Source organism: Staurois parvus, unplaced genomic scaffold, assembly GCF_062004578.1.
Source record: "Staurois parvus isolate SC_StPar_1 unplaced genomic scaffold, SC_StPar_1.0 ptg000382l, whole genome shotgun sequence".
Classification (NCBI taxonomy): domain Eukaryota; kingdom Metazoa; phylum Chordata; class Amphibia; order Anura; family Ranidae; genus Staurois; species Staurois parvus.
This window is the reverse complement of record NW_028318178.1, coordinates 1,367,387-1,387,418: the sequence shown is the minus strand read 5'-3', so window position 1 is coordinate 1,387,418 and position 20,032 is coordinate 1,367,387. Positions and strand designations below refer to the sequence as shown.

The 20,032-nt window shown below is 40.9% G+C and overlaps 1 protein-coding gene across 4 annotated transcripts in view; it reads left to right on the top strand.

The window, feature by feature from the left end:
- ABR (ABR activator of RhoGEF and GTPase) overlaps positions 1–20,032 on the top strand; it is a 370,766-nt gene that overhangs the window by 280,195 nt on the left and 70,539 nt on the right. For all 4 annotated transcript variants that reach the window (XM_089685740.1, XM_089685739.1, XM_089685741.1 and 1 more), the window contains 2 exons: positions 551–648; positions 1,992–2,123. In XM_089685740.1, the coding sequence (XP_089541866.1) occupies positions 551–648; positions 1,992–2,123 (230 nt within the window). The remainder of the gene's footprint in view (positions 1–550; positions 649–1,991; positions 2,124–20,032) is intronic.

The window sequence follows — 20,032 nt, the reverse complement described above, 5'->3', positions numbered from 1 at the left end:
CCCGCACTCTCCTTATTTGCTGGCCAATGGCTCCAGCTGCTGTGTCTCATTGAATGTATGAAGATAAAAAAAAACCTTAAGCCTTTACAACCACTCTAACCATTTAGAACCAAAACTTATAAGCTGCTATTGTTGCCTTGTTTTTAAAGGCACATGCTCCAAGGCTGTCATTCTGACATGGCTTTACTAACTAGTATGTCACTAGTCTGAAAAAAAAAATCTAAACTACTTATCTTTTTTTCCATGTTAGTAATTTACTGGATTGTGAGACCAAAATCAGGTTCATACCTTTTACCTGTAAAATCAAGTTCGCAATGGCAGCACCAAAAATGTTTATAATTTCCCTTTAAATGTCTGTGTGCTTGTTCTGACATCATGTCAGCTGTCAAATAAGATCCTGTTCAGCATTATTGTGAACCCCATCAAAGTAAATGCTAGTTTTGGTGTTTTATAAAGATCAGCATATGTTATCTGCTGCATTAAATTAATAATGATATTTGGATATTCCCCACTATCCCATATTTGACAGCCTTCTTATGTCTCCCTTCAGATCTCTACTGTACATTAGAAGTGGATTCCTTTGGTTATTTTGTCAGCAAAGCTAAAACCAGAGTGTTCCGAGACACTACAGAGCCAGAGTGGAACGAGGTAAGCTGTGCACCAGCCCTGAATTGATGATGTGCTTGAGAACTACTACTCAGCTAACCATATTTCAATAAAAGACGTGTATTGGACATGATAGTCATTAGACTTTATTGTCTACTGTAAGGACAGCATTGCCTCAATGCAGCTAATCTGATTCAATCCTGCAAAATGACTCCTACAGAACACTTATTTATTTTATTTATTATAGGTACTTATACAGCGCTGTCAATTTACGCAGCACTTTACATATATATTGTACATTCACATCAGTCCCTAACCCACAAGGGGCGTACAATCTAAGGTCCCTTATTTATTCATACATACATACACATACTAGGGCCAATTTAGACAGGATCCAGTTAACCTACCAGCATGTTTTTGGAGCGTGGGAGGAAACCGGAGTACCCAGAGGAAACCCACACAGGAAGAACATACAAACTGCAGGCAGGTGGTGCCTTGGTAGGGATTCGACCCAACAACGCTTGTTCTGCCAGGGGGAAATGCTAACAATTTAGCCACTGTGCTGCCCACTTTTGATTCTGATTGGCCACTATGGGACAGTGCAGACCACGGTGAAGGGAGGCTAAATGATTTTCTACTAATTAATTCAGGCCTCAGCTGTCGCATTTTGTGCCATGTGAATGAGGTCTTACACAAGATATGGGGCTCCACTGTTAATGCTCTCATCCTAGAAATATAATGGTGTTACTAGGAGCCTAGTTGTTGTTTTCCTCTGGCAGGCTAAATGCTTCAGAGAATGGCTTTATTTTTTCGTTTTCAAACACATAATTACTGCATATTGATATTTGCTTGGTTTAACCTGCTCTGCAACAAGTTGTTTTAATTCTCATTCAGAATTTGTTTAGTAACTTCCCTTATTTCATTCATTTTTAAAACTAACAGACCGCCAGTGTTGTCCTAGCTAAAGCAGGTCCTGTTCTAGGTAGGCAAGTTCTGGTTATTCACAGCTTGTTGAGTACATCTAGGGCATGACGTGCGTTGATGCACACCTCCATAATGCACTTGTGTTGCAGTGCAATGAAACGCACTATTGTGCTGCATGTTGTGATGCATTGGGCAGCCAGTTCAGATAAATGGGCTGTCTTAACACAATGCATGATAAACAGCATAACGTGCTTTTAACACACCACAACTAATTGCCTTGGTGTAACTGAGCCCCTGGTACTCCTTGGATGAATCCATTAAGGCAGCCTAATAGAATTATGATTTAACAACTGGATTTTGATTGTTCCTCTTCTCTCATTCAAATTATCTGAAGCATTTTCTACATAAACCAGTGTACATTGAGTGTTGCATTTGAAACTCTGTCTTTTTCAATCATGTAGGAGTTTGAAATTGAGCTGGAGGGTTCACAATATCTGCGAATCTTATGTTATGAAAAGTGCTATGATAAAAGTAAGCTCAACAAAGACAACAATGAGATTGTGGACAAGATTGTGGGCAAAGGACAGATTCAGGTAGGAATTATACCATTTTTAAAAAATCAATCGTGTTTTTCAGTATTTATTGTCGTGTAAAGGATTTATATACAGAGCTGTGTTTGCATTGCATTCCATTTACTTATCTGAAGCTGAACTTCCGCCAGCACTGAGAACAGGGTGACACCGAATGCACCAGGTGAATTGCATAAGGCAGTTTGATTAAAGTTAAACAGAAGCCATATGGTGCAAGACTTCAACTGCTCCTGAGCGTTCACATGTTTTTCAAGGGCCTTTTCCTCAAAGGTTCTTTAAAGTCCTGATTGATGGCCCTGCTGAATTCATTTCCCAAAGTAGTGAACAGAATGAATGGCAAAGAAAGCATGGTTATGGGAATAAAAACCTATACATACCTTAAAGGATCAGTTCACCTTTGGGAGCATGTTACATGTTCCATCCGTTTTTAGGGTGAAACGTGTAACATGTTCCCATAGATGCAGCCACTCACGCCGTCCCCCCTCCCTCTGACAGATAATACGGGGAGAAGTCTCCCCATACTTTGTCAGATTTGAGAACAGCGTGGCCGTGCGGGGCTCTGCCCACACGGCAGCATCATTCAGTCACTGACTTTTGTGAATAGATTAACTGCAAGTCCCGACAGCCTTAGCGGTTGTGGGCTTGTAGTTTTCAATGGACTACCATGGCCCTGTGGAGCGCCGTTTTAGTTCATTCAAACATCCTTTCAGAATATCTGCTTGACTGTACATCCTGTACAGCAAGCAGATATTCTGATAGGTCTGCAGGAGACCTGCATGGCCTCAGAGATCTACTGATCGCTGGTGCAATGCTTTCCAGGCTCCTGTAGACAAAAATAATAAAATGCACTTTTTTTTTTACCTGCAAAAAAAGTGCATTTATTACTTTTGTCCAAAAGTTGAAGTTATCCTTTAAAGAGACACCTTGCCCATTTGAGGAAAATGACTTTGCAGAGGCCCACCCATAAGCCAATGATTATCACCCTGCTTAATGCACCCTCATCACTCTTTTTTTTCTTCGTCACAGCCAGCAACATACCCTTTTTTTGCAGCTGTGGGGGAACATGTCACCTCCTGCCATGTGGGAGTGCTCAGGTTTAGAAGCTAATCACTAGTCCCGAGTACTGTCACGTGACAAAGGGAGTGACATCACCGTTCCCTAGTGTCTGAGTCTATCCAACACTGGGGATTTCAGTGCCAGCTGCAGTGCAGGATTAAAGTGGATTCGAAAGGCTCAAGGTTTTTTACCCTAATGCATTCTATGCATTGAGTTAAAAAACCTTTCAGGTGAAGCTCCCTCCCCTAGCCCCCCCTTAACCCATTTGCGCCAGCGCCTCTCGGCCCTTTGTGTTTCAGAAGCCGGGAGGTGGGCGGGGATTTAGGGTCATGTGACCGTGTTTCGCTGTCACGGCAGTCACATGATCGGAAAAGGTCCCGATGGCAAGGGGAGATTGGGACCTTTCCATGAGTCACGGACATATGTGCCAGGAGTGCGCAGGGCATGCGCTCTCACAACATATGTATTTTCTAGGCCCAAACGCTGAGAGTCCACATATTTGCGTACGCTCGGTGTCTAGGGGTTAAACTTACCTGAGCCCCATCTCGATCCAGTGATGTGCATGTGAACAGTGGCTCTCTGGGGTCTCTCTCCTCATTGGTTTACATAGCAGCGGAAGCCATTGGCTCCTGCTGCTGCCAATCACAGCAAATGAGTAGAGAGCTGGGTGGGCTGAGCTATGTATGAAAGGACATACAGAGTGCAGTTTGGGAGCGAGCCTGCTCGAGTGCACCCATAGCAAGAGGCTTGCTATTGGAGGTATTCAGCGGGGGGAGCAAGAACAGCCCGCGGGGGACCCAAAAAGAAGATGATCGGGGCTGCTCTGTGCACTGAGAAGGTAAGTATCACATGTTTGTTTAATCACTTTATTATTGGTTGGTTTGAAGGGTGACATGCTTTGCAAAGAAAATAGATTCAGTTCGCAAAACTTTACACAAGGATCTATGTTGTCAGGCATGTAGCTGTAATTTCTAATTCCCATTTTACTGTCCATTTTTTTTAAACTACGTATCCTTCTGGTGGTTTACCTTTGTGAATTTAGTGTAATGCCACTTTGCTCTGATTAAGTAAGGTAACAGTATCTCTTTAAAGATGTTCTCCATTAGTATTTTCCAGCAGAGTTACATTTTCATTTTGTATCTGATTCTGCATAGAATTTCTTAGTCTTCCCAAACATGGGCAGATCTTCGAACCAATGAAAGCAACTAATCTTTCAAATGCTTACTGTGCACTTGGCTATGAAGTACAAAGCCAATTTCACCACATGGTTGTCCAAACATACAATTTTTAAATATTAGTTTGTCTGCAAGTAATAAAGATTATTCGGGTTTTAGGCTGATTGACCTTTACTTAATATACTTTAGTGTCATCCACTAAAAGAGGTTTCAAACCATAATATTATATTTTTCCTACTGGTACTACAAGTTTTCATTTGCTAAAAAAATTGTAAATCATCAGGTCAAAAAATATAGATCAGCCTTTTTTTGGCCAGCATTATTCCTTTTAGGAAAATGGACATTTTGTTTCTTGCAAAGTATTGCAGTTCTGCAAGGATGTTGTTACCACCTGAATGCCGTTGGAATATTGTATTTGTAATGGAGATGATGGAGAGTTTTGCTGTGTAAGCATTTTGTGCTCCTGTAAGAGGGTCGCGGGGTAACAGATTGATTCCTTCGTAACATTTGGTGTTTTGAGCATGCAAATGTCACACTCCTGGGCTCTCTGTTAAGGTCCCCCCATGTGTAAATTCTGGGTGATGTAATGTATTAAAATTGCAGTAATTGTCATGTCAAGTTTCTCATTACTTTCAATCCTTTGGGGGAAGAGGGGGTCTCCAATCTCTTCTTCTGCTTTCAGTCTTCAGGGGAAGATCAGGAATGTAAAACAGTTAATTCCTTCCTTCCCTCACAGGAGATCTAATGTCATTCTGTGGTACCCCATACAAGGCCCCAGATATCCTATATAATGATCTCCTCCCCTTGAACTGGGGTCACTCCAGTGAGGTGCATTGTTCTCAGGAACCAGAGCTCACTAATAAAGGATAGGTTCATATTTTATCCTGTCCTTCACTCAGCTTGGGGCTCACACCGTATGGTACATCACATGGAATATTGCTTTCATTATGACCACTGAAACTTGAAAGAGTCTGGTGCTGCTTGGTAATGAGCGCTTCACCTTCTATGACCTAGAAATAGGCCTTATTGAAATCTATAATTCTGCTGTGACAGGAGGGGGTCACTTTATTTTAAAGAAGCCTTCATCCGAGCTATTATCTTACCAGCTGCCACTGGTTGGAAATTCATTTATTTCTGTAGGTTGATAGTAATTTGTTTTCTTTCTGATAAGCTTGAATTCTGCTAAAACTCACATCGTAACTCCCACGTTTGGAGCTGGCTGTGGAAAATCCGGTAACTGATTGGAAGGTGAGGCCCCAGCCGTCTGTGAGAAAATGGTCAGGATGTAGTATGTCTTTTCTCAGTTGTGTGATGATGACCCTTCTTGTCATAATGATTCTTTGATGTTTAAAGAGCTGCTAAATGGATAGTTTTAATTGTCCATAAACTTCTCTGCCACCAATGTGTGGGAGCATATTTATTCATATAGTCATTCACTTTATTCCCATAGCTTGCAATCTAATGTCCTGACCAGTGATGTTGAGGTGCCCACACACGGTCCACTTTCATAAACCTAGGTGTACAGTGTGTGTTTACTTCAGAAGAACTCTAGGACATTTACACAGACCTAGTAAGAACATGCACACTCCATGTAGACTGTTTCTAACAGTAGCTGACCCAGGACCCCATTGCTGCAAGGCGGTTGTATTAGCTCTATGGTTGTTGAACTATATGTCATTGAATGAGGAATAAGATACGTACATTGCAGTCACATATGAGGCCTGTTGTTTTTTAGCTCCTTTTTCCTGTTTCCTAGACTTTTACTGGCCTGACACATAAAAGCAGTACTAAATGCAGTAATCTATAGTATCCAACCAGAGTTCAAGTTATGGTAATCTGCTTTCTGTGTAATGCATATTGTGTACCTAATAGGATTGTAAAAGCGCAGTTTCTTTTTTTATAGGCCTTTCTAAAAAAAAAAACTACTAGGTTTAAAGACTAAATTGTTTTCTTTCAAAAAATGTATAATCAAGTCATTCTTAAAGCATCACAATGCGATATAATTTCAAACCTACGAGTCATGTTTGTTGAAAACCTTATGGAGGTGGCTCACTATAGCATTAGCGACACATTTTTGGTGGGGTGTATGTAGTAGGAAGCCTTGCGCCATATTCATAGAAACCTTGCACCATTTTTATTATTATTACCAATGTATTATTCAGTTAGTTGTTATTTAGACACTTTTACTGTATAGCACTGTCATTGTGGCAATTTAGAAAACTAAGCATTCTGCCAGATCAGTGATAAGGAAAGTAGAGGCAAATAGAAGCTCTTCCATGCTGGAGTAAATTTTTGTTTGTGTCTCATCAGTGTTGCATCTTTGTGGCAGTTCTATGATAAAATTTGTCTTTAGGTTCTGTATGAACTGATATTTGATACGTTTCCATTACTCTCCCGATTTCTCCGAAAAGCTTTTCTGTTTGTAAGGCCAGGTTCACATATGTGTGGCCGTGCAGACCGCGATTTGCGTGGGCACGAGAGTCTATTCATTCATTTAAATGGACTCCCGTGCCCCGGGACATTATTATTATTATACAGTATTTATAAAGCGCCAATAGTTCGCTCAGCGCTGTACATTACAAAGGGGGACAGAACATGTGACAGAACAATACCAATACAATGCAAAACATGAGGGGATTGAGGGTCCTGCTCTTTCGAGCTTACAATCTAGGAGGGAGGGGATGGTGGCACAGGAGGAGATAGCTGTGGGGGATGGAGTGGTAGGAAGAGTGGAGGAGGTCGGCAAGTTAGCAGGGGGTGGGGTAGGCTTCCCTGAAGAGATGGGTTTTCAGGATGCGCCTAAAGGAGAGGAAAGTAGGTGATAATCTGATGGGTTGGGGCAGGGAGTTCCAGAGGATGGCTGACACCCTGGAGAAGTCCTGGAGGTGGGCATGGGAGGAGGAGACCAGGGAACTAGAGAGAAGGAGGTCTTGTGAGGAGCGGAGTGCGCGTGCTGGGCGGTACTTGGATATTAGGTCATTGATGTAGTTTGGGGCAGTATGATGGACAGCTTTGTACGTCAGTGTTAGGATTTTGAATTTGATCCGTTGCGCAATCGAAAGCCAGTGGAGGGATTGGCAGAGGGGGGTGGCGGAGATGGAGCGGTTGGAAAGGTGAATAAGTCTGGCAGCCGTATTCAGGATCGACTGAAGCGGGGATAGCCTGTGGCGAGGCAGGCCAGTGAGGAGGGAGTTGCAGTAGTCGAGTCGCGATATGAGGGAGTGGATGAGCTGTTTAGTGGTTTCTGGGGTTAGGAACGTGCGGATCATGCATGGAAGGGAAGAAGTCCCTTCACTTCTTCGGAAATCACAGCCTGCACGGGAACCTCGGTTCCCAGTACGATTGCGATTTCCAGAATTAGAATTAATGGCACCCGCCTGCGAGTTCCACATTCCCACAGAGGCACCACCCGCACAGATGTGAACCAAGCCTAAATCTCTGCCACTTCACAGGAGAGATGCTTGCGACAGATTCCTATACACCTTACCAACATATATCGCAAGTTCCACCTTCAGACAGATTTCTTATGGCTTCATGCACACTAGCGGTTTTTTAAGCTCCTAGAAGCGGTTATTAGCATTCTTTTTCTACTCCAAGAAGCTAAATAGTGTTATCCTATGTGTCTATACACACTACTTTAGGCTATTAGCGTTTTTTGAGCTTCGGCGTCTAGAAGCATTAAAACAACTTGTTTTTGTAAAGTTTTTTGGAGCATTTGTCCAGCAGAAAAAAAAACTGCTAAACGATCCTAACAACTGTTTTCTATCTTTTTTTCTACATGTACTGTAAAAACGCTAATGCTCCTACCTGCTATCACCCATGTTTTTTATCCAGCATTTTTTGAGCTTAAATTAAAAAAAAGCTAGTGTGCATGGAGCCTATAAGTATCTATGGTACTCTTTATGAATTCCAGGGAATATGTTTAGCGCAAGTTTTGATTTGCTTTTTCTAGGTGTGCTTCTGCTAAGAAATGCTATTGTGAATATATGTATTGTGTTAGCTTTAGTACTGTACATTTCCTTTCCCTCTGTGACAATTCTATAATCCAGAAACATACTGAGTTTGATTGACTTGCAGATAATTAATTGAGCAGACAACCTCTGTAGTAGCTGAGCCTTGTCATGTATGAACATTCATGGGGGACACGAGCCAGAATGTAGCACATTACTATTCTTCATTTAGGACTCTCTCCTCTGTCTCCAATTACAGTAGTAGTGTTCCTCCTTGTGGGACAGATGCCGATTTAATTACTCTTCATTCTGAAATGTGGGAACAAATGTGCCAGACTTGTTAATATGATGACAGGACATGCTTGGTGCACAGAGCATACTTGGAGTGTTTTAGATCTGTAAGGTCAGTGTAAACTGTCACAAAGGTACAACATGCATGACTACTGACCTTTCGTATAGGTGTTTACCATTTAGTTGTACCTTTTGCGCTCTGTAATTGGGAGCAGACAGCTGTCAGGATAGGAATCAAAGAGATTCACGTTGTGTGTCGTGATTTTCACTGTTTTAGTTAATTTACTACTTGGGAAGTTACAGGCTGGGAATCACTCGCTGTGTATAAAGCAGTATTAAACCCCAAATCAAAAATTTACGAGTTGCCGCTTACCAATCATTTGATGGTTTGGCTGAATTTGGGTTTTTTTAGGCTTTTCCCTCTGTTTTCACCTGGTGATCTGGCCAATAATGCACCTCCTGTAGTAGAGTGCCACCATTCTGGATGATGGAAGAACAGAGACACCTTTAGACAGCAGCATTGTCAGTGTGGGGGGAGAGGAGTATTAGATGGACTAGCAGATTTAGGTACACTAAACAAATTGAAGCCTAACTCCAACAAACGCTTTATAAGCCGTTACAGCAAACTGTTTTGTTCCTTTCGGAATTAAGGTTTTACATAAATAAAAGCTGACCATTGTAAGCACCACTGTCAGTGGTTAATGGTTTGTCTCAACCCATTAACTGTTACATCTGCAGGACAGCTTGTTTGGCTGAAAAACAACAGCCTTCCTGGCTAGATCGCCAGGTGATAATGAAGGAAAGAAAGCATAAAAAAGAAAACGTAGCCACTACATCTAACAAAGGTAACCTGCAATATATTAAAGGTTTGCTTTTGGGTTTAATACCACTTTAAGGATGGTTGAAATGTACACCCCTGTCTTAAGTTATTGAATCGCTTATTAGTTTAAAGTGATATTAAAGGCATTTTTGTAAAACAAAAATAACAAACATATCATACTTACCTGCTCTGTGTAATAGTTTTGCCGATCCTCCTCTTCTCATGGCCATTCCTGGCTCCTCCCCTCCCCTGAGTGCCCCCAGAGCAAGCAGCTTGCAATGGGGCACCCAAACAGGCTTGACACTCACTCACTGTACTGTATTACTATCCTGATTCAAACTATAGAACACATCCCCTTCTCTTTATTAACACGAGGGGGGGGGTGTTCTGTAGTTTTGTAGTTTACAGATGTGACAGGGTAAGGCAGATTTCAATGTTTTGGATTGCAGTGTAGCACTACAAGAAGGTCCACACTGGATTTCTGGCAGAGTTAACAGGTATTGTAACAAGCGCCTTCATCTTTTTTAAAAGAATTTCAGGCATGGCTATATTATACATAGTTACAATAAATTGGGTCAATGTAACTATGTATAAACCACACCTGCCTGATGCCTGTGGAAGCTGGAAATCACTGAAATAGACACCGCTAATTCATTGATGTCCACTATCTTTCAGGTCCTGTACTGAGCAGCTGGCCTGCCACACTGTGAACACAAGAGGTCGGCCGCTCCTCACAGGCACCATTTAAAGAATGTTTTGCATTTTCTGAATGAATGCAAAGTATTCTCTGATTGGATTCTTTGATCTAAAAAGTTGCTATTTGCATAAATAGGATGGCAGCATCTGGACAGTTTTTTAGTAGTAGATGCATTTTAGCAGCTCATATTGGTTTGTTTGCTTTGTTGTTTTTAAATCACAGGTTTACTTGTAGATGTTCGTATATGTACTGGCTATCTGTAAAACGTTGTTCTCATTCACACGGGTGTATTAATCTGTACAGCTGTGCAAAGGGCTGTCCTTACCCGCATGGAATGGAAGGCAGCCTGCTCAAAATCATTGACTTTCTATATTCGGAATCCTGCATAGCACCTGCACAGATGTACACCCCAGGAGAGAGATATGTACTGGTCAGTGCACAGAACACCTCTGCATCTCGCATGGGTGTGTGGATCGGTACATCCACGTGAATGAGGTCTAGGAGTTAGTCTTCATGCACACTTGACTTTTTTACAGCGGCTGTTTTTGGCTTTTGACATTTTTTTTCTACAGCCAGTAAACCCCTCAGCATGTTATCCTATGTGTCCATGCACACATAGACTGTAATCAACGTTTTTTGGCTGGAAAAAAACTAGTGGGTTTCTAGAGGAGTTTTTTAGCTGAAAAAATGTTCTAACGCTGAATAATGCAGTAAAACACCTTAAACCTGCATTTTTTGTGTTTTTTTTTCTTTTTACCAAATAAGAAAAAAAATTTTTTGGTTAAAAAAAAAAAAACACTAAAAAAATGCTAATGCAGAAAAACTCTAATGCAAAAATGCTAAACAAAGCTGAAAAACTCACATTTTTAACGTGATTTACACAGCTAACATTATTAGCGTTATCAAAACACCCCGCGTGCATGGAGCCTAAAAGTGCATGTCAATCCTTTGTGTTTTTAGCACGGCTTCAGCAAACCAACCACCTTAATAAACCTACAAAGCATGTATGTTATGGTAAATATTGGTTTTTTTTACCTTTTTTTTTTTTTTTTTTTTTTTTTTAGTGGCAGCTATATGATCAGTATCTCTGAGCTCCCCAAGTTCTGAGGAATGTGAGCAAGACTGCCAATGACCCATCAGCTTCTTTTTAGCTCCCTAAATACTGGCATAACGTTCACATGCCGTAGACATCCCTAGGCAATCCTTGCCTACAGCAAATGGCAAAGCAAGCATATGTCAGCCAGTGATGTAATAGGCTGTCTATAATCATGTTGTGCCTTAGCATGACATTATGTATTTTCAGAAACACGGGGCAAACTCACCACACTAGGCATAAATAATTTTCATGCTTAGCATGGTAAGAAACCAAGAGGAGAAACAATATTCATAAAGTCACTGGCAGAATCATTAGGTATTTAGTATGGCTTCAACTTTTATTGACTAACCCTAGGTTCACATCTGTGCGGGTGGTGCGACTGCCGATCTGCATGAAAATCCGTGCAGCTGCACCACCCACACAGAGAAACGCGGACCCGCGGGCGGGTGTCATTAGTTCTAATGGGACGCCTCCCGCAATGGGAAACGCAACCATACTGGGAACGGAGGTTCAGGTGCAGACTGCGTTTTCCAAAGACGTGCAGGGACTTCTTCCTTGCGTGTCATGGGCACAGGAGTCCATTCAAATGAATGGGCTCTCGTGCCCGTGCAAAACACGGCCTGCACGGCCGCATAGATGTGAACTTGGGGTAAAGGCCTGTACACACGATAAGAAAATCGTATGAAACGATCGCTCAATTGTCTGTTAGTGTAGTGCTTTTAACAACCGATTTCGACTGTTCGGAGGAAAAAAAAACTGAAGGTGCAAGCTAAAAATTTTTTGTCTTCGATGAACACGTCATCTAATTTTTGCTCAATGTGTACAGTAATCATAAGGAAATAACTGAGCAAAAAAGTACCCGCATAATTGGAAGCAAAGAACTACCCAGAGGAAGGTGGCAGTGAACATAGAAGTTGTATACAAGAAAGAACATTTGCCTATGTAGGCCAAGAATTTTCGTACAAGTTAATACCATTGTCGATTACACACCTTCGTGGAAAATTGGACAATCGTTCATCTGATTTACTCATATTGTGTATTAGACTTTAATAAGGTACCAGTAGTTGTCTGTGAGGGACAAATCATTCTTGCCTTATCTGCTCAGATCTCATTTTATTTTTTAAAATGCTTTTTTTTCATACTGTACCACAGTGGAGCGTGTATGCGTTATTGTTTTCTTTTATCTTAAAAAAGACCTCAAAACATGGCAGGGATCCTAAACAGCCGGACTGTGCAAATCTGGCTAGACATATGTTTGGCCTTCTTTTTTTTTTTTAAAGATCAAGCCCTAATCAGTTTGGGTGGGCTTATATATATCTATATATATATCTATATATATCTTTGGTTCTACTTTTCTGTGCTAATTCCATCCTCTCGATGTAGGTGTAATGTTTGTTATACTACCACAGTTTTTTAGACAGAACTAAAAATGAAATGATAGTTCTGAAGGTCTAAAGGTGCCAGGCCACCCACACTCAGTATTTGCTGATACATTCTTAGTAAGCGGCTATTCAGCAGGAAACACATACGAATTGCCTGAATTGGATTGTTGAGGAGTGCAGGGTGCCAGAAAGGTCAACTTCATGCTGGCAGCTAGTGACCCTGTGCTATGATTGACAAGCTGCTGGAGAAGAGACACGTGCTTACAGGCCATCCCCTGCTCAGATGATTGGAGAGTTTGAAGGATTACATCTGTCATATATGAATCCTCGTATTTTGTTTATATTGTGTACACCTGAACATGAACATTGTGATACATTATTATCCTCCGGAAGTTCTTAGAGTTCAATTTTCGATAAGCCTTCTCATTTAATCACAGAGGGCTCTTTAGTATTTTACAGACAATATATGCATCACATTTTCTTCACGTGTGCTACAAGCAAAATGAAGTAAATATGATCACCATCATAAAAATAAACGTGCAATAAAGTGTATCGATGATCATTAGTCCAAGTCCAATAGTAATGTTGTAGTACTTAGTGCATACAATTCACAATGTGATCATAAATCAAATGATAAAAATCATAAAACTCTTGTTAAAGTGATTATCCAACACCAAAGTCTTAAACGCTGTGCTTCTAGACTGCTCACAGTATGTGCCACCTCTGTGCTCGCAGAGCTCTCGCCTCCTCGGTCTGGTCAGAGTGGAGAGCGGTGACCGTCAGTCACCGCTCTCCACACACTGGAGTGCCAGGCTGGAGAAGGGGCGGCACAGCTGGCACTGGCTCTCCGCTACATGCCACACCAGCTGTCAGGCACCTGAGTGGATACTGACAATTTGGAGCGGCTCTGTGACTTCAGCCGACAGCAGGCTTTAGCCTGCAGTTGACTTATTCTGGTTCACAGGAGAACAAAAGTAAGTGTACTCCTATGACCCAGAAGAAAAGTATGGCCAAAAAAGCTTTGGCCCTGCTTCTCTTTTAAATTGCATTTTCAATTGTGTTGCTCAGATCCAGTTAATTACTACACAAACGCTTGTAATCGCCAGTGTCTGCCTTGAGGAAAAGCAGGAGAACAGGACACTTGTATAAGCATTGGACAAGAATCATGAATTGTCAGGATTACACATTTGAAACAACTGGTAACTGTATAATTATCCAGAATAGATGATGCATGTGATCTGGATGTACAGAGAGGTTGCCCAGATTAGTTTCTCAGTTTAAAGAGACATGGAACCTATTATGGGTAATTTAAATAACGGGAGCAAAGAAATAGGCAAGAAGTTCAACTGTTAAACATCATTACCAGTCAGATGATTTTCCCAAAAAATGAATGATGAAATCTAATTGCTTGCCGTTATTGAACTATACTCCAGTGAATTGTTGGAACATGTTAAACCAACGAAACCTGTATATTTGTAATCTTTTTTTTCAAGGAAGAACTTTATTTTAACAAGGGGCAGGGCAGCCAGAAACATCTCTGGCATCAAGTTATCCTGGGGGAAAACCATTGCAATTGCCCGAAAACATCCAAAATGGTTAATTACATTTTCCCCAAATATAGTTCAGCTGTGGTTCCTGGTAAGCCCTGTGTTTTAAATGTGGTCATGGAAAGAAAATTGTGGCAATTTTCTTTTTTCACTCAAAATAGAGACATTTGGCCTAAATAGATTGAATTCCACATTAAAGTAAATGTAAACTCAAAGTTTTTTTTTTTTTTTTTTTTTTTAAAAAACATATTATACTTACCTGCTCTGTGCAGAGGAGTTGCACAAAGCGGCCCCTAACCTCCTTTTCTCGGGTCCCCTGCCTGCGCTGCTGGCTCCTAGTCTTCTCAGTGTGCCACCATAGAAAATTGCTTTCTGTCATGGCAAACCGCTGCCTGTGTCCATAAACACAGACAGCATGGCCCAAACCCTCATCACGGGGGGGGGGGTTGTGTGGAGCAGCCGGGCAGATCAGATCGGAGCGCAGTTGGGTGTAAATGGACAGAGTCTGTTTACACCTGACCATCCATAGAGCAGAGCCGGTTGTGTCAGTGTCCGCTCTGCATAAAGGCCTGGTTCATAGCTATATGGTTTTTTTAGTGCACTGCACTGCAGTCCATTTAACATGGTTTCATGTGGAATATATTCACATCTATGTGTTTTCAGCCGATAATTTTTTGGAAAGGGTCAGGGACTTTTTTTCAGGGATTTTTTTTTCCTTGCAGCAGATTGTGTTTTTACAATGAAACTGGCCCAAAAATGCAAGTGTTGTGTTTTTGATGTGTTTTGCTTTTTTTTTTGCCAATAGGAAAATATTCAGTGCCACTTTGATGCAAATTTACACTCTCTGGCACGCAGCTTGCATCAAAGTAGTACAGGAACATGTACAAAGTCACAACAAAAGGTTCCTGCACTACTTTGATGAGACTTTGAGTGCCAGAAAGCGTAATGTCGCATCAAAGTCGCACTCAGTACTTTCCTATTGGAAAAAAACATGTGTAAAAAGCGTCAAAAACGTGTTAAAAAACTCAACACGCAGTGGAAAAACACATCGGTCGCAACACTTTTAGATGTAAAACAGACCAAACTGAGGGGACATGGACCTGTCTTCTGGTTTGCTCAGCAGTGGATCAGCAGACAGATCCCCTGCCCACCCCATGAGAAAGGGGCCTAAGGCTGGCTATACACTACACAATTTGTTGTCCAATTTCTGCCCAATTTCCTTTAAATTTACCTTCAACGATGTAGTGCAAGGGCCTGCCTAATTGGATACAATTGAAAGTGTTGTTTAGGTTTGACCTCATATTATATGGCTTTTGGTAAATCTAAAGCAACATTCTCGAGAAAATTGTGTAAAGTATTGTCAGCCCTGGCCATACATTATACAATTTTCTTGAGATTTTTGGTTTAGATTTACAAAAAACCATATAATAGGAGGTAAAAACTAACAACACTTTCAATTGTATCCAGTTAGGCAGGCCCTTGCACTAAATAGTTGAAGGTAAATCTAAAGGAAATTGGACAGAAAATTGTATGGTGTATGGCCAGCCTAAGGGGGGTGATACTTTTACCCCACGATTGTTTACCTTAATGCTGGGAATGCATACAGATTAAAAAAAAAATAGGCTTTAGAACTCCTTAAATATGTGCGTGAGCAGGAATTTACATGTGAATCTATGGTGGGTTTAGGTGTAATTTGTGCCTTTCAGTCTTTTTAGTTGCAGTTGTGCTCGATATGGTCCCATTGTTTGCACTGCAAGGGATTTTTCTGCTCTAGGCCTGAAATAAAGACATGTTGTTGCCATATTTAGGCTAATTGCACTGGAAAGAGGCTAAACCATATTAGGGATATGGTTATGGGACAGAGAAGACATGCGTTTTATATCGCTCTGTGAAACATGTTTCATCTCTTGCCAAAACTACAAACAAGGACATTTTAAAACACATCCTGTATTATGAGCAGCAGATTACAGCCTTCTGCCATCCATACACAAGTTAAGAGGGGATGTGTGCTATGGAGGGGGAGGTTATGCTCTTATGTGAGCCTCTGCTTTTGTTCTGGATTCTGCAGAATTCATTTTCTTGTATTAGTGTTACTTTGGAAAACTAGAGTTTGTACTCTTTAAACTGTTTAAAATGTTATTGTCTTATAAGTATTAAACTCAAAAACAAAAATGTAATATACTGCAGGTTACAAATCATTAGATGTGGTGGCTGCATTAGTTTTCTTTCCTTAGACCCTGTTCACACTTGAGCGTTTTTCAGCTTGACGCTCAGAAACACTCAACAAGTAGAATCCATTATTTCCAATGGCCACTGTTCACACTTGAGCGTTCTCTCACCTGTAGCAAAATGCCTATAAAGTACTTGCTGTTTTTTTCAGGCAGATCTGAGTGTTTTGTCCCATAGACTTGTATGGAAAATGCCTTAACAGTGGGAATGAGCGTTTTTTTTCAAGTGATTTTTCAGGCGGTTTCAGCTCAAACAGCAGCTATTTCTTTTGGCGACAGCAAAAACGCCTAATGAAAAACAGCTGAAAAAATGCCTATAATATTTGCAAATCTGCTCAAAAATGCCTAGAAGGGCATGGACACAGACAGGACTACTGCCCAAGGCAGCCATCTTTGCTGGGGGTGATGGTATTGGAGTCGCAAAAATGGCTGCAAAACAAACGGAGAGCTCACCTGCCTAGTGCATTATGCCAAGGCAAATTTATTAAAATTATGAAAAAAACATACTCGCAAACCATACAAAAAAAAAAAACCCTGCATATCAGGGTACAGCCTCTTGGTACAGTGATAGATGAGACCTAGAGGACCATCCAACGCCAAAGGGGTACTGTCCACGATCTTGAAAATGGCTTACGCGTTTCGAGAGCAGCCCTCTTCCTCAGAGCCAGAAGAACAGGATCCCTCCTTCAACTTATATACTCTTCTGACCCAGATCAGATAGTCAGACTCCTCCCCCCCCCCCCAAACAAGGGGGGAAGTTGTATGCTAGAAACATGAATACCAGATCATTCCCCTGGATGTTATATGCAGTGATATAGAAATAGAAACAGGAATTTTCTTGAGAACGTTTTCTAATGGGAAATACTTTAAGTTCAGATATTTATTTTTAGTTCCCTATTGCATTGCCACATAAGTATAAAATTCCTGTTTCTATTTATATATCAATGCATGTAACATCCAGGGGAACGATCTGCTATTCACGTTCCTAGCATACAACTCTGAACCTTGTTTGCTGGAGGAGTCTTTCGCTATCTTATCTAGGTCAGCATAGTATATAGGTTGATGGAAGGATCCTGTTATTCTGACTCTGAGGAAGAGGGTTGCCCTTGAATCTCATAAGCCATTTTTAGACTCCTGGATGGTGTCTCTTTGGTGTTTGATGGTCCTCTAGGTCTCATTTATCACCGTACCAAGAGGCTGTATCCTGATATGCATGTTTTTGATTGTTTTTTTCAGAATTTTAATAAATTCGCCTTGGGATAATGCACTAGGTTGGTGCTTCTCTCTGTTTGTTTTGCAGTTATCTGGACCACCCCAGCCATTTGAGAGGAGCAAAGCCTAATATATCCCTTGGTCGCTTCTTTTACTTACACACAGGAGAATTACCCCTGGTCTTCCACAGTCATGCGCAGGAGAATTTGACATAGCAAAAATGGCTGCTGTAAGCAGCCCATATATGTTAAGAGGATAGATCTGTTGACAAATCCTGTTGATAACACATGCATGCTGTTGATTACATCTATGGTCTGCCATAGGCCCCTAAGTCAGCCTTGTCTCAATAGCTATCAGCCAAGAAGATCCAATCCAGGTGAAAGACTTCTGTGTTGGCCAGAAGTTTCTGTAGAGGTGCTCATCCTCACCCAGTCCTTTCAGTACTAGCACATTTCTGCAATGATTATTCATCATCTGTGAGGACGTTTTACTATAACTGAGAAACCCTCCCAAGAAGACAAATCATTCAAATGGATCCTATGGTTTACCTGGATCACTGAAAAGCCTTCAGCTGCACCCAGGGGAAGCGTGCAGAAACTGTAGCACACACTATTTTTTAACACTGGTTTAGGTGTCTTGGGATAATTTTAAAAAATTCTGTTTTATTAAAGGAAAACTATCATAACAGAAATGCATAGACTCATTGCTGACCACTTTCTGGAAAGTATTCTATTCCTTTCACTTCTTGTAAGAGCCTAAAAAAGTTGAATTCAGAAAGGCTTCCATTTAAGGACTCTGTAATACCACCCAGGGCAGAGTAAATATAGATATATTTATAAATACATGTAAAGAAACAGGCATTCAAAATAACAAAACTTTTTTTCCCAGTTCTTGCCAGCCAATAATATTTCTGGTATCAAAAATGAAATACCAATCCAAAAATAGGACTTTGCTGCATGGTTTAATTAGTATTCTATATGGAAGTGATGGCAGCTGGTCTTGATCAAAAGTACAAAACATATTTCACATTCATGTTGTTAAATATCTCCTCTATTTCACATTCTCTCATGTGCATGGTGGGGGCCCCTGAGCCAGATGTGGCCCTTCCTCCAACACCACTATTACAATGAGAAAATTTTAGTTATTAAAATGTGACAAAATGGAAACAAAGAACAAAGTGGGTGTACACAGCACAAAGTGTGTGTAAGATGTGTTTTAAAACTCTGGGTGCACACACCGACATATATACAGTACTTGAAAGCTAATTGGTCCCATATGATAAGTGGATTAAACATGGTGGTGTTTTAGCTAGATTGCCTAAAACAAATTGGAATGCTGGAAAGGTAAGCAGTTTTTTTTTCTGTACTTTTTTCTGGAAAAAAGAAATCTGATGCAGCCATTATGTCTAAGGTAAGCTGCAATATATTATTTTTTTTTCTTTTGGGTTTAGATATCCTTTAAGAACTCCTTGAAAATGTTTTATCTACCATGTAGTGGGGCTGTGCCCATACTGCATGGGATAACTGCTCATTTTGTCCACCGCAAGGCTATCAATACCAGATCATTTGATCCTCCGGAAAACTGCGCTCCCCCCACATACAGCGGTGGACTGCTCCTGATGTCCAGAGCCAGTCTATGGGCGTGATGACGTCAGGAACAGTCCATTCACAAGACAGCTAGCATGCGGGAGAGCAAGAGCAATAAGGACTGGTCTTGCCCTCCGAGGATTGGCGGATTAGATATCTCCACAATGCAATGCCCTAGACAAAAATGAGCAATTCATTCACCCAGTGTGGACACAGCCCCACCACATGGGAAAATAAACATTTTGCCCAGAGTTCTTCTTTATCATAAGGACAAGGATATTTATTTTCAAATCTCATTAGACATTGTCACTTTTTAAAAAAAAAAAAAGAGAATCCTTATCCTGGTGTGTTAGCTTTGTAAATTGAGCCTCGTATATTTCAGAAACAACTGAAGACTTACATCTCCTTATGAAAGGAGATTCTGTATTGATTCCGTTTTTCATTCACTATAGCATACATGAAACCTATAGCCTGAGTTTAGTCAGTGCAATTGTCCTCAGCTGGGCACACACCTTGTAAATATTTGTCCCCCTTCTTTACTGTCCGATAAACAGGAGGGATGGGAGGTGTCGGGACCACATCTGTGCCTGGCACCGGATGATTAATGATCCCCCTGTGCTATCTCCACTTCCTTTCATGACATTTACACGTGCAAACTGTTACACTGGATATGAGCTGCTTTAAAGACGTTTGTCATGAAACACATTTTTTTGGCTATGTTGAAAAAAATAATTTGTCAATATAGCATTACACCCTAACTTTATTCAGTATATATATTTTTTTGTAAAGTTTGTATTTTTTTATTTTTATTTTTTGCAATTCCTGTCCCTTCATGCAGATGACATCCGGTTTTACATTGGAGCATTCCATCT